The sequence below is a fragment of the Eleginops maclovinus genome, chromosome 1, assembly GCF_036324505.1.
Source record: "Eleginops maclovinus isolate JMC-PN-2008 ecotype Puerto Natales chromosome 1, JC_Emac_rtc_rv5, whole genome shotgun sequence".
NCBI lineage: Eukaryota > Metazoa > Chordata > Actinopteri > Perciformes > Eleginopidae > Eleginops > Eleginops maclovinus.
In genome coordinates, this window is record NC_086349.1 from 26547831 (window position 1) to 26572876 (window position 25046).

At 43.8% G+C, this 25046-nt stretch overlaps 1 protein-coding gene across 1 annotated transcript in view; it reads left to right on the forward strand.

Annotated features, from left to right (window-relative positions):
- itga5 (integrin, alpha 5 (fibronectin receptor, alpha polypeptide)) overlaps positions 1-25046 on the forward strand; it is a 46348-nt gene that overhangs the window by 15793 nt on the left and 5509 nt on the right. Inside the window, 25 exon segments of the mRNA XM_063886869.1 lie at positions 2683-2783; positions 3367-3490; positions 4303-4364; positions 4451-4496; positions 4595-4720; positions 5127-5171; positions 5371-5414; positions 5580-5636; positions 6618-6670; positions 6797-7005; positions 7629-7820; positions 7902-7947; positions 8679-8792; positions 10631-10686; positions 10979-11133; positions 11344-11481; positions 14412-14479; positions 16958-17108; positions 17194-17286; positions 18869-18948; positions 19044-19124; positions 19215-19320; positions 20405-20563; positions 21240-21347; positions 24278-24391. Coding sequence (XP_063742939.1) covers positions 2683-2783; positions 3367-3490; positions 4303-4364; positions 4451-4496; positions 4595-4720; positions 5127-5171; positions 5371-5414; positions 5580-5636; positions 6618-6670; positions 6797-7005; positions 7629-7820; positions 7902-7947; positions 8679-8792; positions 10631-10686; positions 10979-11133; positions 11344-11481; positions 14412-14479; positions 16958-17108; positions 17194-17286; positions 18869-18948; positions 19044-19124; positions 19215-19320; positions 20405-20563; positions 21240-21347; positions 24278-24391 — 2528 coding nt within the window.

A 25046-nucleotide genomic window follows, 5' to 3' on the forward strand; every position in this document is an offset into this window, starting at 1 on the left:
CTGTCGGTGAGTTTGAGCTCTGACCCACAAACCCTCTTAATTAGACTCACTAATTGGGTCAAAGTGGCTCGAAACCCCCCCATCCACTTCCTCTCGCATTGAGATAAGAGGGTGGGTGTGAGGAGGGCACATACAGGATGGGAGGGAGGCAGGGAGGAAACCAGAGCCGTGTCCCCCTCCTGCTGTCCCCCAGGAGCAGCTGATGTGATGAGTGAATTTGGCCATTTGTCTTCCACCCCACACACACACACACACACACACACACACACACACACACACACACACACACACACACACACAAGCCCACTAATGGCTGTCATCGCACACACAGTTCAAAGGCGAGAGTAAGACCCCCACAATGCACTGCTGCTCCCCGGAGAGCCCAGGCACCATGTCCCATCAGCAGCCGCTCTAACCCGCCTCCCAGGGGTCCGCTGGGCACATGACATGTTGCTGTGTCCCGTCCCTCCATCTGCCCTCTGGAGGGCTCAGTGGAGACACAATCAGAGCGTCTCATCGCCTGTTATGGTGACACAGAACTAATGCTAGAACGAATGCTGCCATGTGAGAGCTTCTGAAGGCCGAACCTCTGGTGTGCTTCCTCTCGTTCTCATGGCCAGATCAAAGTTGTGTAGTATGAGTTACACAAGGACTTACCGCAGCTTCTTGTGGTGGACTCGAGCTGTTTTCTCATATGAACCTTGGATATAAAGTCCTGAGAATCTGCTCTACACTACAGGAGGTTCAGATGTTCCGGTCAGTTATGTTTAGGTAGTGGCAGAGGAATAAGAATTACAGCTAAAGAAGCACTGCAGTTACAGCAAATGTAATGGCAGGTGTCCCAAATCTGCAGCGATGCCAGAAGAAGAAGTGCGTTAACTTACAGATTACATGGAAAACGAATCACGCTATGGCAGACTTGCTCTTGGGTTTAGACAATGGTCCCGAGAGACTTATTTATAGGTCTTCATGTGATGCAAGTTCTGTGCAAATATTGACAAGATTAAAGGTGGAGAAGCAGCCAGTTTAATAGGTTACAAACAACATCTTCTCTAAAGTTTCAGAGTTTTTTTCAGGAAACAATATTATTGTTGACATCCTCAGAGGAACCCTAACCTCTTACCGGATGCTTGTTTCATTACGATATCACGGTAGTTCTTGGGTCTGTCCGTCCATTAAATGTCCTTTCACAATGACTGTTTCACACAGTTCCTCTGGGTAAAGTCTAGAATAGGTTCAGGGCTGCAGCTCCTACCTTCCCCTGGTGGCTTTACATTAACCTTATCCAAACAAGGACCCCTGAGTTATGAAAATATAAGGAAAGAGTACGCTGTAAGAGAGAGACCATGCGGCTAAGGTGGATTAGGTAAAGCAACATGCTAATAAGGAGCAGTTTGAGGGCATGCAACCATTTAGAAAAAGCACCTACTTTCACACTTCTGACCACACTGTATCCGGCTGATGATGAATGCCGTTAGCAGGAAACCACAGTGTTGGAGAATAAGCAGAGACGCAGTTTTGTTATTAATAAACTGCTGCTAAACATCACTAGTGAGGGGGGAGCTGCACTTCACTGAAAGCAAAGGAGCGATAGCGCTTTGTATTAATGGCAACCAGGGCGAGATAGTGGGAGAAAAATGATAGTAAGATGGAGATAATGTTGGATATGAAAACAGAGAAAGAGGCAGAAAAGTGTGTGTGTGTGTAAACAGAGATGAGTGAGGGGTTGCTGAGAGGAAGCCGGGCTGGAGAGAGTGTGTTTTGCTTGGATCTCTTCTCTGTTTCCACATGGAGCATCGAGCGCCAGGCTGCCGGGAGGAGAGGCGAGGGAGGACGGGGATAAAAGGGGAGGCCTGAGGCACAGCCGGACCTCCTCACATGCACTCAGGTCATGATCTCTGGCAGCACCAGCCCTCAGTCTATGCTCTTTCTGATATGCATGTCGCTTGACCGTTGAAAGGGGACGTAAGTCTGGGAAATGAATCAAAGGGAAGAACTTGGATGACATTTTGAGGACATTTCCTAGCTCCCTTTTCATGGGCACCGTGACGTCCCCCATTGGTTTGTGGACTAGTAGGAACATTTTCTCGTAGACTTCTATACAATCTGAGGTAATAAATCAAGTGAGAAGCAGGCTCACTTCTTCCTGGACTTATACCAATCTGACCTGGCTGTGTTTTAGAGAGAATGCAGGTTTTTAGTGGAGGTTGCGTTTCAGTTTGAGGAATGGTGAGGGTTAAGTAGAAGAGTCTCAGATGCTCTTGACCTCACATTTGCACTCCGCTCACAGATGTCACTGCGTACTCTGAAGCCCTCGGTGTGTGTGAGCTGCGTGATGCTGACGTGACTTCCCTGCCTAATCGATTTGTTTGCATTTCACTCTCCGTCGGTCGCGGCACAGATGTACCGTCTGTCTTCCAATAAAGTAGTTTTTAAAATCTGACTCCTGGCACCATCTGTCATGTCACCTGCTGCCGTCCGAGTGCTGCAGTGGGAGATCAGCGTTAGCGGCCAGGTGGTCGAACAGAGCGAGGGGTCAGAGAGGTTAAGCTAAAGGAAAGCGAGGATCTCCTGAAGGCATACCACACAAAGTCCAGTGTCGGAAGTACATTTACTCAAGCGCTGTGCAGAAAACATCATCATCATATCACTAAGTGTCTCTTTCTTGTGTTTTTTCCCCAGGTGATCGCACCGTGTTGCTGAACAACACGGAGCATCAGGTGGATTTCAAGTCCCACCAGTGGTTCGGTGCCACTGTGCGTTCTCACGGCGACACCATCCTGGTAAGGAGACCCTTTCAGAGAGGATTGTGGGGGATGGGAGGGGAAGGAGTTACGTTTCGGCTCTGCAGAAAAACTACCTGCTGTTGTAATTGGGGCTCTCAGTGGGAAACCTGTCTCCTATAAATATTATAAAGAAAGAATAATCAGACGAAAGGAAGAGGTCAGGTAATCTGTTTCGCTGATGGATGTTGTGTTTGTGTTCATCAACAAACATGGGAATTTGCACCATGGGAAAAAGACTGAAGTGTTTTCCAAAGCATGATTTATCACTTCTTTATTCGGAATTTGTCCCACAGATTAGCCTCCATTAGGTTGTTGTCATTGCGGTGCAGTTCTCACCTCACCCACCGTAAAGAGATGTTTAGTGCCCCCCCTGATACTTCAAAGTGGAGCCGCCTCTGGTTTGCTCTGAGGTGACCGGGGTTAAGTTACGGTGTTACCGTGATCCAGATGTACCGCTGACCTCAGCCGGGGTCTCCTCCCGAGTTCAGCAGTGTGATGTTGCAACTGGAAAAACATCTCCCACATTAAAGTTCACCCAATTCATCACCACATCTCCTCCCTCCCCCCTCCTCCCCCCCAGAGCTGTGCCCCTCTCTACTCCTGGAGGACTGAGAAAGATTACCCCCGGTCTGACGCCACAGGAACCTGCTACCTCTCGGTGCATAACTTCACCAAATTTGTGGAATTTGCTCCCTGCCGCACAGGTAACTGTCCCTTTTCCTCACTGATACATCTTAAAGAGGACACATTCTGCTCATGTTCAGGTTGATATTAGTATTTATTTCCTGGGACACTAAGACATGTCTTTGTCTTTCTGATGTTGTCCTGTTTTCTCAGCTGTCCCGCCCCTTAGCCTATCATGTACAGTGAGTTTGGAGCGCTAGCCAATAGAAGCGCGAGTGTTAAATAGTCACTGTATTCTGGAAGTGATAAAAGGAAGAAATTAAATGTCTAGTCAATAAGAGTTAAGAGTTCAAGTTAAGAAAGGAGTTGCACGTCTAATATTGCACATGTTTTCCAGATGAAACATAAAAGAAGGTTTCTGTGACCCAGTTAAAGTGGCTGATTACATTTAGATCAGAGTCTAAAATAACTCCCCGATCTGCAACATGTGATTCAATTTGCTTGGAGAGAAACACTGAGTAGTTTCTGTCTTTTTGCTTTTAAGTGTATCATTTCATAAGCGTGCATGTTTTACACTGTTATTTATTACATGCATTTAGTTGTATTATTATTTTTATTTTATTATTATTATTGTTTATTATTATTATTTTTCTGTTATTATTATTGTTTATTCTTATTTTTATTTATTTAGTGTCTGTTTTTTTCCCATTTTTAAATCATTTTATTTATTAATATTTCTCTCCTTTTTTCATGTTTTCTTTCCTTGCATGGACCGTGTAGACCCAGCTGACTGGAAATGGAAAGCATTAGACAAAGTGAAAATGTAGAACTCGGGTTGTCTTGCAAAAGATAAATATGGATGTAGTAAATGTTATATATTGTTCTGTTGCAGAGATCAGTGACGCGGTGGGACAGGGTTACTGTCAGGGGGGCTTCAGTGCAGACTTCACCACGGTAACAACTCCTATTCCTGTTACTGAAGTTCCTGGGATAATCATTTTCCTCTTCCAGTTTAGTAATTGTACGGTTTTGTCTTTCAGGATGGCAAAGTGGTATTAGGAGGGCCCGGCAGCTACTTCTGGCAGGGTACGTAGGAAATACCAATAAACCACGTGGAAATCTGTAAAGCCTCAAAATGTCCTGCCAAGTTACATTTTATTTCTCTGTATTTGTGATATTTCTAGGTCAGGTGATCTCTGCTGCTAAGGAGGACATTATCAAAGCGTACTACCCCGGGTACTTCATGCAGTCTGTGGAGGGCCAGATGCAGACCAGACAGGTGAAGGCCGAGCACGATGACAGCTACCAAGGTAAGAGAGGCTCCTTTAACCCTATGATACCTGAGGGGGTTCTGCAAAGCCAGATTAGAAGGTTATGGATGTATGTTGACGACGCCAGAGTTTTCGGTAATAACTAGGTGGTTATCGTCGCTTCATCTCTATGGCAATTAATGCTGCGGTGCCGGGTTATGTGTTTTTGATTTTTCTATTAAATCTGACCAAAAGTTTAGAGATTAGTCAGAATTTTGGGGAAAATTCTGAGAAAAAAGTCAGAATTTTTAGAAAAGTCAAAATGTTGAAAAAAGTCTGATTTTGAAAAAAAGGTCAGAATTTTGAGAATGTTGGAAATTTGATAAACATTTAAAATGTTAAGCAAAAGTCAGAAATGTAGGAAAAAAGTCAGAAATGTTGTCTGACATTGTTTTCTGGTCCTCAGGCTACTCTATCGCTGTTGGGGAATTCAGCGGTGATCAGGTGGAAGGTAAGCCAATCAAATTAAATTGGGAATGCACGCACATGGCCAAAGTTATATGAAGCGTGCTGGAATCAAAATGCAAAAACTGCTGGCACACAGCAGAGTAAATATTCCCGCTGACGTGAACATAAAGTAGAATATTTTACACGGTTTCTGAGCTCCATGTGGTGTTTTATCTGCTAAATCTTTGCTTCATCTCTCTCAGATTTTGTGGCCGGCGTTCCAAAAGGACTCAAGCTTTACGGATCGGTGAGAAAGATTAATCATTGCTCTCATTTCAGATGGATCAATAAAGAGGCAGGAAAACAGCCTCCAGTGTTCAGTTAGACTTATTATTGGAGTGAATTCCTGACCAGAGACGGTGTTTATATAATAGCCTGTTAAAAAAGACCATGTGTGGCTTCTGTGTTGCAGGTGTCAATTCTGAACGGTACCGATCTGAAGACCATCATGAACTTCACAGGCGAGCAGGTGAGTCGCTCCTACCAGACAGAAAGACTACTTCATAGACTCACCTACGTGGCCGTATATTTTGAGTGTTGTGTTTTCAAGACTCGACTCCTCATCAGAGCTCTTCATTTGTCGAGTCAAATTTCCTTTACTCGATCTGGGTCTGTTCCGTGGTTTGCAGTAAATCTCAGTTATTCAGGGGGGGAAAGTGCAGTGGCAATTTGTGCAAATGGTTCTGGGAATACAACAGACTCGGAGCTCGTTTAAACAGTGATGATTGACTCAGCTGAATAAATATAATCACGAGTGAATTTGCAATTCAGACTTGCCCTTACAATCAGTGGGCCTTTTTAAACTCAAGGTTCATGACAGAGCGAGTCAGAAAGTTAAACTGACCTGGAACAGAAAAGCCTGCAAGCTGTGAAATCCATCAGGCCTGCATGTTTTGTTTCCTCGAGCGTTTTCTTTTTGTAGTAATGCAGAAAGCAAGATTGTAGTAGCATGATTGTTTTGTATTATCTAATGCCAGGAGAATCAGGAGAAATACCCTTCTGAATATCGTCAGCATAGCTCTGATTTTTGTAATGGTTCTCAGGATTATCTAGCCAGATATTCCTGCAGTTAAATGGGTCATATTCATTTCAAGGTTCATATGTGTATTTTGTGCCTCTACTGTCTCCATGCTTTAATGTTCAGACAGCTCTTTATGTTTCTCATACTGCCTGTGCTGCAGCACCTCTTTTCACCCTCTGTCTGAAACCAGAGCCCAGTCTGCTCTCATTGGTTAGCTGTTGTGATTGGTCAACCGCTTAGAGATGTCCCGCCTCTTAGCCTATCACGTACAACAGAGATTTTAGCCCCTGCAGACCGTTTGCATGCACTAAATCCAATATAACAGAGTACAGAAAAGGGAACACCCCTAACAGCAGAAAAGGGCCTCTTTAATGTCTTTGATGGTTAGAGGTTCGATGATTAAAGTCGTGGATTCCCTTTTCTTCACAGATCGGATCATATTTTGGGTACACAGTGGCAACAACAGACCTCAACAGTGACGGGTGAGTCCTCTGTTCCTCTCGATCCTCAGATGATTATCTGGCGGTGTCTCGATTGGACGGCACCAACCTCTCATTACGGGCGTCTGAGTGTCTGAATGAGTTTGTGTGATTTCTCTCTGTCCTCAGTTTGATTGACCTGCTGGTCGGTGCTCCCATGTTCATGCTGCGCGGCTCCGATGGCCGTCTGGAGGAAATGGGCCGGGTCTATGTTTACCTGCAGACAGAAGCCCTGCAGCTGGAGCTCATGCTGCCTCACCTGACCGGCTCCCAGGTGATGGGGAGGTTCGGCAGCACTATCGCACCTTTGGGAGATCTGAACCAGGACGGCTTTAATGGTAAGAACTTAGGTGAAATGATTTCGCATCATGGTTTAGTTTTTGGAAATGAAGAAATAAATCTGGTAAAACTTATTTATCTTTTGGGTTTTGTCAGAGTTGCTCCATTTTATAACAACATGTATACAATAATAATAATAACATTTGTATATACATAGAAAATTAACATAAAAATGTGCAATAAAAACACAATTAAATATAATAAAATATGTATATATATATAAATAATAAATAGATTTAAAAATGTATTGAAAAAGTACAATTAAAATAAAAAATGTTGACGTTCAAATAAGTATAAAATAAAACAAGTCAAACATATTTATATTTACACAAAATTAAAGATAAAATATATTGATTTTTGTGTTGGTTATATATTGTTCTTTCTTGAGGGGTAATATACCTTTTCGTATTTGTCTGTTGCTGGAAATACTCAAATTCAATGAATATATTTGTCTAAAAACAAAAGGTGGGGGCTTGGCTTTTAAAAAAACACAGAAAAGATCCATTAAATATAAAAAATCTACCTGTTCTGATTTTAAAGCCACAAAAGAGATTTAATACAAGCAGCTAAAGCCCCATCAAGATATATTTCTAATATTGTTCCTCTCGTTGTCCTCTTGCAGACGTGGCTATCAGCTGCCCGTTCGGCGGGGAGGACCAGCAGGGAGTGGTCTACATCTTTAACGGGTTCTCGGAGGGTCTGCGGGAGAAACCCTCTCAGGTGATCTCGGGTCAGTGGGCTGCAGGATCGGTTCCTGCCAGCTTCGGGTTCTCCCTCCGAGGAGATAAAGACATGGACATGAACGGATACCCAGGTGGGGAAGACTTCTACCAGTAAGCAGGACCATCATTACACTGGTTTTCTGTTTCCTAACTCTGGTCCTTTATCTCCTCAGATCTCATCGTCGGTGCCTTTGGTGTCAATAAGGCCGTTCTCTACAGGTATGTTCTTTTGAAATATAAACAGTGTGGTATTTATGCTGGTATTGATAATAACCATTGCTATATTTTTACATATTTTGTTTGTCCACCTTCACCTCCAGGCTTTTTCTTTAAAACAAAGTCGTAGTTATTATTGATGATAGGGTCTTTAATCTGCACATCATTTATGACACATTTGTGTCTCTTGTACAGATATTACATTAAGATCCTGCTTATTTTCGCTGTGGTAATAGCGTACATAAAACCACCATATATGTGTAAGGTAAAGGTTTAAAAGTTGCTCATAGGCAGCTCTTTTCTATGTTTTGACTGAGCCATGCTACCGGTTTCCCTTTGTTTCCATTCATTATGCTAAGCTAAGCTAACTTTCCTATTTACAGACACCTTACCTCTTAGCAGGCGTTTAAGCATCATCTAAATGTCAGGCTTTTCCTTTAAAAAGTCTTAAGACACTTTTGATAAAATGAACATCTGATATCATGACAGACATTTAACACTTATTAAAGGTCTTAATCTGGCGAGAGAATCAATACACGACTACACTAAGCTACAGTAGGAATGCTAGCAGTTTCCCCCTGTTTTCATTCATTGTGCTAAGCTAAGCTAACTGTCAGTTTCACAGACTCCTTATCTCTTGACAGGCGTTTAAACACAGTCACCTAAATGTCACGTTTTTCCTGCCAATGTGTAATGCAATGATAGGGTCCTTAATCCAGGTCTGTCTGTTTTAGATCCCGCCCCATCGTGAACACCAGCGCCTCTCTGACCGTTTCCCCCACCATGATAAACCCGGAGGAGAAGAACTGCTTCGTCACGACCGGAAACAGCAGCGTTCTCGCTTCCTGGTGAGAGTCCAGCACTCAGCTTCCTGTGACTCAGCATCAGTTCTGCTGCTGCTGCTGTTTGTTTCACCCAAACGACGGGCTTCCCCCTCTTCCTTTACATGCATAAAGAGTGACAGGAAGTCCTGATAAGAAATAACCTTCTCATCAGCAGTCAGGGTATTCATTTTTATACCTGGGGGGGGGGGGGGGGCTGCTCTTATCTGACCTACTTACAAAATGCCTCCAGTGTGTGCAGCAGCAGGAATAACATGCTGAATAGCAGCATTGTTGGCACTTTTTTCTATTTATGCGCAAAGAAGGAAACAGACGAGGGTTGCTCGCTGCTTGACACGGAGACCCTCCCCCCCCCTTCATTTTCCAGATCCTGAATCCATAAAGGAAACTCTTGTATACACATGTGTCTTGATTACACTACGTTGCCTGGTGATGAGGAGGGTTTTTTGTGGGGGTGAAAGGAGAGCACAGGGGGATAATGGACGGGGAGGGGTTTCTCTCTGCTGTTGCTTTCAATGAGATATTGTTTGGTGGGGGGAACACAGCTGGGAAACATCAGGACACGTAGACTCAGAAACAGGAGCTTACACATGAACTCATTACTCCTGCAGGGAAGGCCTTGTGCTCACTCTTTCGGTCTCATTTTTCACCTTTCCGGGGTTTTTCTTCTCACTTCGTCCTGTTTTCGCTCTGCGACTCATGTGTGGGTTTAGTAGTAAGTGCATTAAGTACCTTAACTCAAGTACTGTGTGTTGAGCTACAACTTTTAGGTAGGCTACTTTATTGGAGTGTTATCCTACTTTATACTTCTACTAAACACACATTTGGGAGCAAATATTGTACTTTTCACTCCACTACATTTATTTATAAGCTAAAGGAGGCTAATGTTGGGCTATAAAGGAACTACAGCACGGTCACATGACTTCACTTCACCACCGCTAAGCTAAAGGCGGCTAATGTTGGGCTATAAAGAAACTACAGCACGGTCACATGACTTCACGTCACCACCGTTAAGCTAAAGGCGGCTAATGTTGGGCTATAAATGAACTACAGCACGGTCACATGACTTCACGTCACCACCGCTAAGCTAAAGGAGGATAATGTTGGGCTATAAAGGAACTACAGCACGGTCACATGACCTCACGTCACCACCGCTAAGCTAAAGGAGGATAATGTTGGGCTATAAAGGAACTACAGCACGGTCACATGACTTCACGTCACCACCGTTAAGCTAAAGGAGGCTAATGTTGGGCTATAAACATAAAGGAACTACAGCACGGTCACATGACTTCTCGTCACCTCTGCTAAGCTAAAGGCGGCTAATGTTTTGATGCTGATACTTGCATTTTTACTTCAGGAGTTTTTCTTGTAACAGAGTATTTAACTCTACTTCTCCTTAAGTAAAGGGTCTGAGTGCTTCCTCTATCTCTGGAGGGTTGGGGGTTTTGTGTTTGCAGCGGCATGTTGTGCAGCTGATGTCATGGGAGAGCGATCTGCAGACTTACTCAGACAGCCGTCCACTGGTCAGCATTGAAACCTGAGCCCCCCCCCAATTTCACCCTTCTTAACTCTCGCTATTCCTTGAGCGTAGAAACGGAGACGCTCCAATTCATCAGCCCCGGCTGGTGAAAGTGTGTCTCCGTTATTTGGAATTTTATCTTCATATCGTGATGGGAAACGATGTTTTCCCATCACGTCCCGTGCCTTGTAATGTGGGGGCCGTGAGAGGCAGTGGGAGAACAAGTGAGGGCAAGTGAGGTTTCCTGTGTGTGTTCAGTAAGTGTTCTGACTCTCTGCCACGAGTGGATGTGCCTCTCTCATCATTTTCCTTCTGTCCAACGCAGCGTCAACCTGAGTTTCTGCATATCTGCAGAGGGGAAGCACCTACCAGACCATCTAGGTGAGCCAATCCTCCACATCTGCACTTCATTACAAACAAGGAAACTGTCAAATAATAGAGATGTTTTAGATCCCCAACCTTCTGTAGAGGTGCAGCCTGCAAAATATCATATAGCTTCAGTGTTCAAACCTCCTCTGTTCTCCTCGTTATTATCTGTAATTACTCCCTCCTTTATATACAAGCGCCATTATATTAAACCTACATAGACTACATTGTGTTCTGCAGAGTTAAAACCTGTCATTACGTGGCTCAAACACATTCATCACGCCATGAATGCTCATTTGTGTTGCAGATTTCCAGGTGGAAGTGCAGCTGGACAGCAATAAGCACAAGCAGAAAGGGGCCGTGAGGCGGGCTCTGTTCCTGGACTCCCAGCCTTTTCTCCACAAGAGTGTGAGGGTGCGGCATGGCGAGCGAGAGTGCCACAACACCAAGATCTACCTAAGAGTATGCATTCATTATTACTCGTAAAAAAACCATCATGAATGATTATATCGTGTGCAAACGTTATAAATACTGGGGATAAATGTGAATGAAAGCAGGTTTTTTCTGTGGTAGTTATTTCCGATCGCGCTGCAAAGGTTTTAAACAACAGATCCTGACTTTTTGCTCAAATTGCATGCGAGTAAAACCCTGGTATGTGTTGTTTTATTCCAGGACGAGAAAGACTTCCGGGATAAACTCTCCTCCATTTACGTGGCCTTGAACTTCAGCTTGGATCCGAAAGCGGCGGCGGACTCCCACGGTCTGCGGCCCATCCTCAACTATCAGACCACCAACGTCATCGTGCAGAAGGTACTTCCGTGTTCTGTACACGTCTTTAATCCTCTTTCCAACACGGATAACCAACACTAGAGAGGAGGACTTGAGCCATGAGTTACAAGACTTCAGATTTGGCTCAGAAACTGACTTCCTCTTGAGCCTTTCGAGTATTGGGAATACTTGACAACTTTTCTGTAAAAATGAAGAGATGTTCCTGAGAAAGCTTTGATGCTTTCTCTCTGAGCTAAATCTGCAAACCATGTCCTGATAAAAGAGCAGAAATGGAAACAACTCTAGAGTTTGGAAAGCTGAAAATATGATGCATCAGAACAGTGGAGTGTTTCCCCGTCCCTGCTCGGTCTAACAGTACCTACGTTTGTCCCAGGGCTGCAGACGGAGGGTGTGCAGATATTTCAGGGTGGGGCACCGGCAGGCATTATGCCCATCTGGTTGAAATCTGGCAGCAGGTTTTTCCTCTGGCAGTGAGCGGAGCTGGCTCAGGCTGTGGGCAAGCGTGCACCATATGTTCAGCTTTTGGGAAACGGCAATCAGCGTTAGTCTTTACCCCCCCCTTCTCTCTTTCTCTATCATCTATCTTGTTGGATCAGGACTGCGCTCTGTCATTGATACCTTTCAAAATCTGCTCCAACAGATGTGGTTGAACGCTGACCTTGAGACGAGCTCAAAATCAGCCTGAATCTGCCAACCCGTATCTGTGTTTATGTGTTCTAGCTTTCGAGACGTATCAGCCTGCCAACATATTTCATTAATCTCTCCTGCACTGTGTTAATGTAACAGCGTGTAAACACACGAAGGGCGACTATGATCCGGGGCCTTGATCACAACACACCATGCCCGTTTGATTTCCACATGTGCTCTGCAGTCGTGGCGACGCTTTACTGCCAAGTTCCCCTACTCTCTTCGAGCTGTGAGAGTGAGAATGAGAGACGGTTGATGTGTTACGACCCCTCTGTCATCTTAACATCTCCCACATGTTTCAGGAGGGCAGCTCAGGCGTTATGATGAATCTATTAATTACTATCACTCTCAGATCTCAAACGCAGAGAGAACAGGAAAGGATCAGAGCTGTTGTCACCTCTTAAGAAACTTGGACACGACTGAAATTCAGAATCAATGGCCTCTTTGTTCTTAATAATAACATCTGGGTGGAAATTTAAAAGGGATGCACGATAAGTTATTCAATAATACAAAGCCAAATGTCTTTCCTTAACTAGCACAGCGTCTACACACTCAGAGAGCAAGATACGGTACTGCTGATGTGGAAATTTTTCAGAAGAAGACGATGAATAGTCTGGGAAGATTCTTGAAAGAAGAAGAGTCTTAGAAGAAGAGCCTCTAAAGTAGATGAAGAAGAGTCTCGGAAAAAGAGCCTCGGTAGAAATGTCTCGGAAGAATACGTTGAAGAGTCTCAAAGAAGAGTCTCGGAAGAAGACGAAGAAGACTCAGAGGAGTCTTTGTTGTAAACGATAGCGCTGTCAGTTAGATATTATAGCATCATCTGTGTTTACTTCATCCTATCCTCAGGTGTGCATAAACTACAGGGTAGAAACTTCTTTTTAAATCCCAAAATGTGAAATCCTCAGTTAAATCCATCCTGAGCCTCTGATGGACTCAGTGTGCCAGGATGTGATTTCCTCTGCTTGTCCTCATTCTGTCACTCGCTGAGGTCACAGTTGTTGAGTCTCAGCGAGGGGCGTTCGGTCGTCACTCTCCCGCCCGACAGATAAACAGATCCAGCGTGCACATGTGGCGGTTACTACGGTGTCCATAATTAGAGCCCCTGTATGGTGTAATGACAAGGGGGGGGTGGATTTCCACTCCCTCTAATCTCCTCCTCCATTTCTATTTATTATCCTCCTCGTCAGGGAGCATCATCACACCACTCTCCCCGCCGATGCCACACGTTCGGCGGTTGCTGTAATCTGCTCGAGGTCCTCAGAGATATCTCATGTCTCAGGGAAGCCCCGCCCTCTCCATGTGATGATGTGGTCGCAGGGTGGCGCAGTATGTGGTGAAGTCATGGTTCACCTCAGGGTGCTGTGATGTGGGGCGGAGAGCTGCAGCCAGGGGGGGAGAGCAATAAAGTACATTCACTCAAGTGCAAGTTGCATCCAACCAGAGAGTGCAAAGAGTAGTAGAGTATGTAATGTATAAATATCAATACATGTCTTTGCAGAAGGTGCAGATTTAGAGCATGCACATAAAAGGTAAAGGGTTTAGGCATATGTAACTTAAATACAATTGTAATAAATAGTATACAGACAGTGGATAATGGTGCTTAATACTTTTACTCCACTACATTTAGTAAATACTGTGATAGACCTTTGACACAATGCATCAGGTACAAAAAGTACGACTTGTATAATATATTAAAAGCATTGCATGTGTACAACAGTAAAATACTGCTTCATGCAACAATTCTAACATCTAATAATGTGAAACATATATAGTAAAATATCAGATATGGAGGACATTTTTCTGCAGATTTACTACTTTTACTTTTCATACTTTAAGTATATTTTCTCTTCATAATACTTCTGCACTTTTAATTAAGAATGAAAAACTGTATTTGACATTAATGTATTGCTACTTTTACTTATTTCCGAGTACTTCTTCTACCTCTGGCTGCAGCCCCCTGATCCTCCGCTCAGCGTTACCTTAGACGCTGAAACAGAAAGCACATGTGCACAGTGACCTCACACTCACACACAACAATGATGTCTGATGACGTGTTGTGCTGTGCAGGTGTGTGTGTGTGTGTGTGTGGGGGGGAATGCATTAGTCATACCACATGTTGCATCTTGCCTCTCTCTTCCTGTTGTCTCCCATAAACACATCCGTGATTTATCCTGTGTGCCTAATTCTCTTCACGTGTAAAAGTGTGATCATCACCCCGTTAAACTTGCTTTTTTCCCCTATCCTCCCCATTGTGCATCGTGCAGGCTCAGATCCTGCTGGACTGTGGCGAGGACAACATCTGCGTTCCTGACCTGAAGCTGGCTGTTCAGGGGTGAGTCTTTTCATTTCCTTCAAGGCCGTTATGAGACAATGTTCCCCTGGGTACAGACATGCAAAGGGCCCAACATTTATCTTACAAAGGGGCAAGAGATATAGTTGTTTAGCGTCTTTCTGTTGTTGTTTTGTGTCTTTTTGTAGTCGTGGATGAAGGGATGAAGGGTCAAAGGGATGTAGGGACAGAGGGACAGATGAAGGAAGGAAAGGATAAAAGGATATAGAGATGATGTGATGTAGGTAGGAAGGGATCAATGCATTAAGACAGGAAGGCATGAAGGGTTAAAGGGATGTAGGAAAGAAGGGAGGAAGCAACGAAAGGGTGCAGGGAGGAAGGAAGAAATGAAGGGAGGAAAGGATAAATGGAAATAGAGATGATGTGATGTAGGGAGGAAGGGATGAAGGATCGTAGGGATGAAGGAATGGAGGGATGAAGGGTCAAAGGGATGTAGGGAGAGAGGAAGGGATGAAGGGAGGAAAGGGTAAATGGTCGAAGGTATGTAGGAAGGGAGGGACATTGATATAGAGATGTATGGAGGAATGGCTGCAGCAAAGAAGGGATGTTTGGATAAAAGGATGTTGGGATAAAGGAAGGGAAGAGTGAAGGGTCAAAGGGATGTAGGGAGGAAGCGATGAAGGGATTGAGGGAGGGAGGGATGAAGGGACAAAGGGACGGAGGAAGGAAGCGATGAAGGGATTGAGGGAGGGAGAGATGTAGTGATGAAGTAATTAAGGGAAGCAAGAAGGAAAGGATGAATGGATATTGGGAAGGAGTCTCTGCTGGTGTGTCTTTGAGTGAAACTTCAATTGAAGACCGGGGGGCCCTCAACCTGCGCCCCTGTTCCCCCTGGGGGCCCCTATTATTTATCCAGCCATGCTTTAGTTATATAATCCTGAGAAATCCCGTAGTGAATGCATTCCTGGAAATATATTAGAGGGATAACACTGTGAGCAGGGTCAGTGAACTCCTCACCTTGGATCGAGGTCTAAAGTGTAAATACAGCTGTTTGTGTTGTTCCCCTGCTTTGTTTACGTTAGCATACCAGAGCGAGGCTGCTAATAGCTTCAGTGCTGCAGCGGCTCCATCGCCCTCTGAGAACAGGAAGTAGCTCTACAGGTGCTTTGACAAAAACATTGGGAGGAAATACAGGAGAGATGAAGGGAGTGTCCCGCCTCGCCAGCTGCCTTATTCACTTTACTTACAACAAATCTGTTAGCATTTTCCTCACAAAGAAACAGCCTCCCTGATACTCCCTTCTCCGCTCTGTCATTTTGATTTCAAATTCCTATATTTATCTACCATCTGCCTCCATTTTTTAAATGCATCACATATGGAACAACCTGCTGCGAGCTCCATCCACTGCAGAAAGTGTGATTGGTGCAATTTGGAATAATAGTTTTTGTCCGCTCTGTTGTGAATTAGCAGGGTTGATTTAGAGGAATTTCAGACAGAATACGGCTGAAATGTTCTCTTGTTCTGCCAAAGAACTCATAAACTGTTCCACTGCGGGTCTCCCAGGGAAGCTTTAAGGTTTTGTGGTGTTTTCTAATTTTGAGCCTTTGTTTGGTTTGAAAAGTGCAATGCCAGTAAGAATCCGACGGGGGGGTGGGGGGTGTTGAGTCGTCACTGGATCAGCTGCAGAAATCTTCCCCTGCTTCACAGCGGCTGTAATTAAAAGCATCTGTGTGTTGGTGAAATGTTCTCATTGTTTCAAAGCTGTGCAGGGAGTGAAAATAGCAAAGGCAGAGTGGAGGTGTTTTACAGTCTTACAGTGTTATTAAGCATGCATGACTTTATTACCGTGTTGGCGAGGGTGCAAAGTGCCAGGGGCCCTAATATGATCCTTTTCAGGTTCCTTTTTTTGTAGTTTGTGTCATGTCTCCGTACTTTAATGTTCAAAAAGCTCTTTATTTTTCTCATACTGCCTACCTCTTTTCACCATCTGTCTGAAACCAGAGCTGAGTCTCCTCTGATCGGTTAGCTTAGAGATGTCCCGCCCCTTAGCCTATCACGTACAATGAGTTGCAGCGCTAGCCAATAGAAGCGCACTTGTTCCACAGTGATTATAATTCAACATTTCCATTATATATGATTCTGAAATGGGCCATGATAAGTACTTTTACTTGAAACTCAGTATGTTCAGTAGGCCCATTATACTGTTAATCATCGCAGTACTTTCCCACCACTGCATGCTGGGAATGTTTTCCATTCATCACGAGGCATTAATTCTAATCGTCAAGCTGGAAAACGCATTATTTTTAATTAAAGAAACAGCCATTTATTGCCCTTTCAGCACAAAAACCTCAAGATCGATTAGCTTAATTGAAAGCAGTCATGTGCCCGCTCTACTGCCAGCAAACACAAACAAAGCATTCCCCCCCTCCATGTTTATTTTCCTGAGCTGCTCTGACACCATGTCACCTGACCGTTGACCTTATTAGTGTTAACCTTTGTTTCTCTGCGTCGTGTCCTCAGGAACAGGAAGGAGGTGTACCTGGGGGATGACAACTCGCTGACCTTGACGTTCAACGCCAGGAACGAGGGCGAGGGGGGTGCGTACGAGGCGGAGTTGTACGTGGTGCTGCCCCCCGAGGCCGACTACAGCGGCATCGCCAGGAATAATGAGGTGACTGCAAGATGATTATGGTCATAGGAATGTAACTTATTGATTATCTGGAGCTGTGGTTTGACACATCTGTCACATTCCTCAGAGCCTGACCCAGCTGACCTGCAGCTATGAGACGGAGAACCAGACCCGGTACCTGAGCTGTGATCTGGGAAACCCCATGAAGTCTGGCACCAGTGTAAGTTTATTTTTTACCAGTCACACTTCCAAACAAGGCCTGATGTAGCCTATTGCTACCTCTGTTAGCTACTTGTTAGCCCTGTTGCTAGCCGCTAACAGCTGACGCTAACAAGCTCTTCTTCTGCACACACACATAGTGTAGCACTATCACCTTTGCATGCCCCCCCCCCCCTCATTGGGCTTGGGCGTGGGTCATGTGTGACCTATGACCCCCCCTAGTGTCGGACACTGTGTTGACACAACATAATGGTTTCCTGCTCTTCGTAGGAAAAAAGCTGCCTGTCGTCCGCAGGTTGGGTGTGAAGAACACAGGAAATGTTGTGACAGGAAGTACAGACTCAGACCCGTTTATGATGGATCACACGAGCTGGCATGCATTTAATAGTTCTGCTGGGGAAGACCGTCAAACACCTGCTAACTGGGAGAGAGACACACATTTCAAAACAATTTGTGGTGTAGAAACAGCCTCAAATCACTCTGAGATGTTAGCTCGTATAAAGGCAGATGCAGAGACTTAATGTGCAAGACTGTGAGGAGAACAAATGGATCTGAAATTATAGTTTTTAGAAAGGGCAAGCCACATTTTAAAGCTGCCCACGTGTCCTGCATCTGTCTGCTGGGTACATGAGGAGTTCACTGACACACCCAAGAAAATCACACATGAATCAGATGATGAGTGCAGAAGAGAGGGGAGGAATGGCTGAGAGGAGCCTTAAAGGGAATAGTTTACCACCCAGAAAATCTAGAATATCTCAGAGCTGTAGGCTACTGCTGTTTATTCATCTAGATAGTTTTGGTTTGAGTTGTCGAGTTTCTGCCTTCTCTCCATTATGATTATGGTGCTAAAAGCGGCAAAGAAATATATTTTAAAAAAGTAAAAAGCTAATGTTGGGCTATAAAGGAACTACAGCACGGTCACATGACTTCACGTCACCACCGCTAAGCTAAAGGAGGCTAATGTTGGGCTATAAAGCACCTACAGCACGGTCACATGACTTCACGTCACCACCGCTAAGCTAAAGGTGGCTAATGTTGGGCTATAAAGGAACTACAGCACGGTCACATGACTTCACGTTCCCACCGCTAAGCTAAAGGAGGCTAATGTTGGGCTATAAAGGAACTACAGCACGGTCACATGACTTCACGTCCCCACCGCTAAGCTAAAGGCGGCTAATGTTGGGCTATAAAGCACCTACAGCACGGTCACATGACTTCGAGTCCCCACCGCTAAGCTAAAGGAGGCTAATGTTGGGCTATAAAGGAACTACAGCACGGTCACATGACTTCACGTCACCACCGCTAAGCTAAAGGAGGCTAATGTTGGGCTATAAAGGAACTACAGCACGGTCACATGACTTCACGTCCCCACCGCTAAGCTAAAGGAGGCTAATGTTGGGCTATAAAGGAACTACAGCACGGTCACATGACTTCACGTCACCACCGCTAAGCTAAAGGCGGCTAATGTTGGGCTATAAAGGAACTACAGAATGGTCACATGACTTCACGTCACCACCGCTAAGCTAAAGGAGGCTAATGTTTGTTTAAACTATTATTAATATATCTGTTTTCCCTCTCTGCAGCTGTGGGCAGGTCTGCGCTTCACGGTGCCACGGCTGAAGGACACACACAAAACGGTTCAGTTTGAGATGCAGATCCGCAGGTACAACACACACACTTTAAATATCTGTGTATCATGTGTGTATTCTGGTGCAGCGGTATTAGAATAAAAACATTATGTCTCTCTTCTTTCCACAGTAAAAATGAGAATAACTCCCACAGTGAGGTTGTTCCGTATAAACTGGAGGTGGTGGTTCAGGCCGACGTCATTCTGCAGGGGTGAGTCCAGCGTTACCTCATTTCAACTCTCAGCTCTTCATTGAGTGTCTTCCCACGCTTTTTCTCACATCCACACTTTCTCTTTTTTAGCGTGTCTCGGCCAGATAAGATCTTCTTCCCGCCGGTCAACTGGAAGCTGACCAAGAACTACGAGGTGGAGCAGGACGTGGGGCCGCCAGTGGAGCACATCTACGAGGTACAATGTGTTTATTTCTTTAAAATTAACTTTGATTAATGCTTATGTTCTATGACTTTTGCGAGATTTAAAGGAGTTATAGTTAACTTTTACTCGTAAGAATATGGAAAAATGTGTACTTTATTCATCCCAGATGTTTCAGATAACTGTGTAACTTAAATCAAGGTAATGATGTGTTTCAGGGTCAACATATGTCTTGGGAGGGAGGTCATTCGAACGAAAAACTCATACATACGAGATTTAAGGAGGCACAATTCCCCCCCAAAAATCAAATTTATGAGAGAACTCTGAAATTCTGTGAGACTGAAGTCAAAAATGAAGGAGAAAAGACTCTGAAAGAAGCTGCTTTTATAGCCAAGGCCCCTATTGTTTATTCACAAGTCAAATCAGAGATTATCAGAGTGTTCCTTTAACCCCCCCCCCTCTTAAATGTCTTCCTCTGGTCTCCTGTCATGGCCTTATAAATCCACATTTTTACAATACACCTTTTACATGCTGGTGCTTTTAACTGGACAAATCTATGGGTTTTTTATACACAAACCCTTATTCCTCTCTGACATATTTACCACTTTCATTTCAGAGAACATATTCCCTCATTTTGTCTCCGTAATATGTCCCACTGTGGTTTCCTTTGGTCTCCTGTCATGGCCTCTTTTATCCTTTGAGCCTCCCTATAGTTATAGCTGCAAGAAAAAGTCACAAACTCACTTTATATCTGGTTTTAAGCCTCAATTTTACCAAACACCAGAGAAAGGATGTCAGTGATGGGATGAAGTTATCAAAGCTGAGCTAACGTTAGCAACTGCCTTTTTTTCAACCTCAAACTGAAACTTTATGAAGTGTTTTTACTGCTTTATATCAGATGAGAACCATGAACACTGGAGGAATCCTAACTGCCTTCAAAATTAAATAATGTTCGTTTAATAGCGCTAAAAACTTTTAAACATTAAGAACGTTTGTGAAATATGTAAATGTCATCATGGGAAAACATCTGTTGCAGCCTCTCAGCTCCATCTAGATTATGAAACTCTCTTTTGAAGTTCCACATACTGAACGTTCCCGGTAATTTCCTCCCTTCCTGCAGCTGGTGAACAACGGGCCGAGCCGGATCAGCCACACCCTGCTGGAGCTGCGCTGCCCGCTCCGGCTGCAGGGCCAGACGCTGCTGTACCCGCTCAGCTTCTCCACCGAGGGCCCCATCAACTGCACCGCCGACCGGAACATGAACCACCAACGCCTCAAGGTGAGTGTGTCTCGTGCACGATGAGATATGAGGAGCATGTTGAATCCTCGTAGATGCCATTGACTTTTTGTGCCAGGGAGATGCTGCCTTTAGGGACACAGAAACATCCCTGCAGTTTTTGATTCACGTTCTTCTTAATATACTTCTGGGTTATAGTTTGCATGGGTTTCCCCCGGGTTTAAACACTGATGCCCACCTCTCAGGGGTCACAAGAGGTCAATCACCACCGGTCTGCATGATTCCTTACTGGTTGGTCCACACCCTTCTCCACTCACCCCACCCCCACTTTGAAGTCGCAGCTCTAACCCCTTTTCTTCCTCAGAGACGTTTGATGCACCACCTCACCCAGAAATCACTCAGAAAAGGCCACGCCCCTTTCCATTAGCCGGGGGCATTTTGTTTGTGTTTACATCCTGAAGCTTGACGTATGTTTTGAAAGATCATCTGTCTTGCTTTTCTTTTTCCTCCCTGGTGAATTTTCTAAGTGCGCTGCTTTTTTTCCATGCAGCTCACATGCTTCTGATTAATGACCAGAAGCCTCGGGGGTCATGCTAACTTTGTATTGACAGAGAGGGGGGTGTGTTCTTCTGCCTGCTGAGGTCACAGTGTGTGTTGTGCTAACATGTGTGTGTGTGTGTGTGTGTGTGTGTGTGTGTGTGTGTTTGTTGTCCCTCAGCTCCAGCGCACTTCCACAGAACCTCCTATCCTGGCCCTGAAGGCACCGGAGCACCACGTCGAGAGGAGGGACGCCAACAGGAACCAACTCGCTCATTTAACCAACCTGGTAAGAAAGTTTAAATGCATGAATCAGTTTATCATTCTGTCTTCTTTCAGACTAGTGGAAAATAAATATCAACAATCCACATTCAGGAGTTTATTTCATTACTTTTGTCAGTTCGCGTCTGCAGATTTCTCCTAAATTCACCATATTAGCATCACATAACGCCTCATTTGCATATTGAAACATAACACTTCAGAAAACTTGTAATGCAAACAGTAATTGTGTTAATGTCGGTAATGAAGTGGGGAAGTTTGAGAGTGATATCTAAATATGTTACCCTGTTCAACTCTAGTGTCTACCACATCTTTACAGGCCTCCAGAAGAGCTTTCACTCTCTAAAATCTCAGTTTTTCTCCTCTAAATATTAATAACACTTACTATTTGATTAATAACCTGTTTTTATGATATTTGAACCTTTTTTTTGGCCTAAAAAAATACGACTTCCTGTCAGATGAATACAACTTTTCTCCTCTAAAATCTTCCACTTCAAACGTATTCTCCTCCTCCCTCAGCATTAACTTAAATAGCACTTACACACACCGCTTTCCTTATATTCTGCAGCTTTTTACACCATTCACACACTCAGTTCTACACATTTTATGACTACAAACATGCAGAAAATGACTTTTTATGGTAGTATTTTCAGATTTATGGAAGAGACTCCCTCTGCAAAAACCTTTGCCTCTAAAGAATCAACAACATGAAACGCCAATGGATGCATATTTGCAAAAAACCACCTCATTTGTACATTTAATTTAAGGGAGTTGTCCCTTTCTTCAGTATTTCACACATGGATGAACTTTATCATGAGTCCAAAAGGTGAGGTTTAATATAATCTGTGAGTTGAAAGTGAGAAAATGAGCAGCGTGAGTTTACAGCTGAAGCCTAACGTTGTTATGTGGTTTAAATAACGTGTGTGTGTGTGTGTGTGTGTGTGTGTGTGTGTCGGTAACGCAGCTGAAGGTTCAACAATATATGAAGTGTGCAGGTCGGGTCTGGATCTATTTCGGGGACGCTGCTCCTTCATGAGGCTCCTGGGATTGGATAATTAGGTTATGATGTCGTTAAAAGGAGGCGGGGGTTGGAGGTCAGGCTGGGGTGATTAACATTAAAGAGCCTTTAGTAGTAGTTGAGCTTGAGGGGGGGGGGGGCTTTCTGTCTTCGCTGACTGCTCTGTAATTTTAGGCTATTGGTGTTGTGAGTAATCCTTTAGACCCCCTTTCAAGCTGCAGGTGGCTTCTCTGTCCTTTGTTTCAGTAAAACTAGAAATACTTTTGCCTAAAATACTGGGAGAGAAACTCCCTCTGGAGGAAACTCAGGGATTCTACCATTTGCAGACCATTTACATGCACTAAAACAGGAGGGGGCAAACCCCAGCCCTTTAATCTTAGTTTAGTCTGATATAATTTTCTATTTATTCAATATTTTAGTTCTTATTTTTATTCCTCCTTTTGTTCTATTCTTATTTCTATTCTTATTTTAATTAATATTTTTGTTATTATTATTTTTAATTATTAGTATTTAATTTGTATTATTTTATGCTTATTTTATTCAAGCATAAAAGGGCCTCTTTAATGTTAAAATACTGGGTTGCATCTCATCATATAGTCATCATAGTTTGTACTAATAGTTTTATTTAGATTTAGATAAAATCTAATTGTATTTAAGCTCCTCTGATTGGCTGCTTCTGCAAACTCTTGCACAGAAACTGCACCAAAATGCATTTATCAACAACTTAGTATCATGCATCTGCAGACTTCATTATGAAATGTGCATCCCACTGAAAACTGCAGTATGAGCAGATACAGCATGTACAGTGTGCAGCAGCTGAGGCCAGTTGTTGCACGAAGCTGTGGGAACAGCTCCAGATCTTGACCACTTAATCCCTCCAGAGAGGAAACGTGGGCCCCGGGGTCTGAGGCATCTTTGGCTCCGCTCCACGCTCATGTCATTTTTCACAGAGCCGGGGGCCACGGAGGTCCTGCGGGAGGGAAGTGGAAGGATACACTCGCTGTCCGTCTGAATCCCCAGCTTAAGTCTGTCTGACGGAGTCTTAGGAAACTCTGCAAATAAGGAGAGCCATGCACTCCTGCTACAACCCTCTCATACTGCGATGGCAAAGCTCAGTTCTATATCCTCTCAAACCCAGAGTGCATGCTGCTAACGCTGCATTATGAGGCGCTAATTAAAAGTGTGTACGAGGAAAACTGGGAGTGTTTTGGTGGTAATGTGCAGAGCGGTGCACGCTGCATTTTTACAGTCACATGACATTCCTCTGGTCTAATTCAAAGCAGGCGTGGAGTAGTGTCATAACATTGGGCTCTTTGTTTTCTTTATTGGACCGGCAGCGTTAACATGGCTCTGATTCCTCCTCACCAGATCTGTCCTGCCAGATTTCACTTCTGTCCGTTCAGCTTTTGTGGACAAAAAAGGATCCAAACTGAACTAATTGGGCTTTTAATTAATCCGTTGGTGCTCAGACACTCTATAGCTTAGATTTTAAACCAATGTTTTGGGTTCGATAAGTTTGAGGTTATTTGTGTTAGTGAAATGCATTCTCAGTTGTGTCTCTATTCTTAACCTCAGGGTGTCCAATTTCACATACATCCTGTGTTATTGTGAGGACAGCAAAGACGATCATACTTTAAGAGCCACCTTTAAGTTTGGCTTTTATTGTCCTACTTTAACATTAGTTTATTCTTATTTTTCTTCCTGATTGTATTAAATAATTGTGTTCTTATTTTTATTTATTTTTCCTATTCTTATTTATTCCATTTTTTTAACAGTTTATTCTTTTTGAATTGTTTTTTATTTGGTATTTCCATTCTGGTTTTATTCTTTCTTATTTTAATCTCATTTTATTATTGTGTTTATTTTTGTTTATGTTTGTGGTTTGTGATAAAATGCCCCCCCCCCCCTCTGTGTTTCTGTAGTCCTGCTCGAACACGGAGTGCTGGGCGCTGCAATGCACTGTGGGTCTTCTGGAGAAAGGAACCACCGCCATCCTCAAAGTGCGCTCCCGAGTCTGGGCCGAGACGTTCACCGAGGTCAGTCACCGAGACCCTCGCCTCTCACTCTCATTTACTGCACACCTACACACCTACACACACTCACCAACACACCTACACACACACACACCAACACACCAGCACACCTACACACACCCACCAACATACCAACACACACACCCACCAACACACCTACACACCTACACACCAACACACACCCACCCACCAACACACCAACACACCTACACACACCCACACCAACACACCTACACACCTACACACACCCACCAACACACCTACACACACACACACCAACACGCCTACACGCCTACACACACACCCACCAACACACCAACACACACACCCAGCAACACACCTACACACCTACACACCAACACACACCCACCAACAAAAAAGGTAGTGAAAAAGGTAAATAACTAAAAACTAAAAAATAATGAAGTAAAACAAAAAATGATAAAACAACAATAAAAAAGTAATGAATTAAAATCAAAATACTAATAAAATAAAATAAGTATTATAAAAAATATATGTATATTTAAAACAATGAAATAATAACTAAAAGACGCCTCAGTTGGTTTTCACTTTAGGTATAATAGAAATATGAATACATTATAATTAAAAGGATGGTACTACAAGTCCTGAGGGTCCTAAAGGGTTAGTAGGTTCTAAGCAG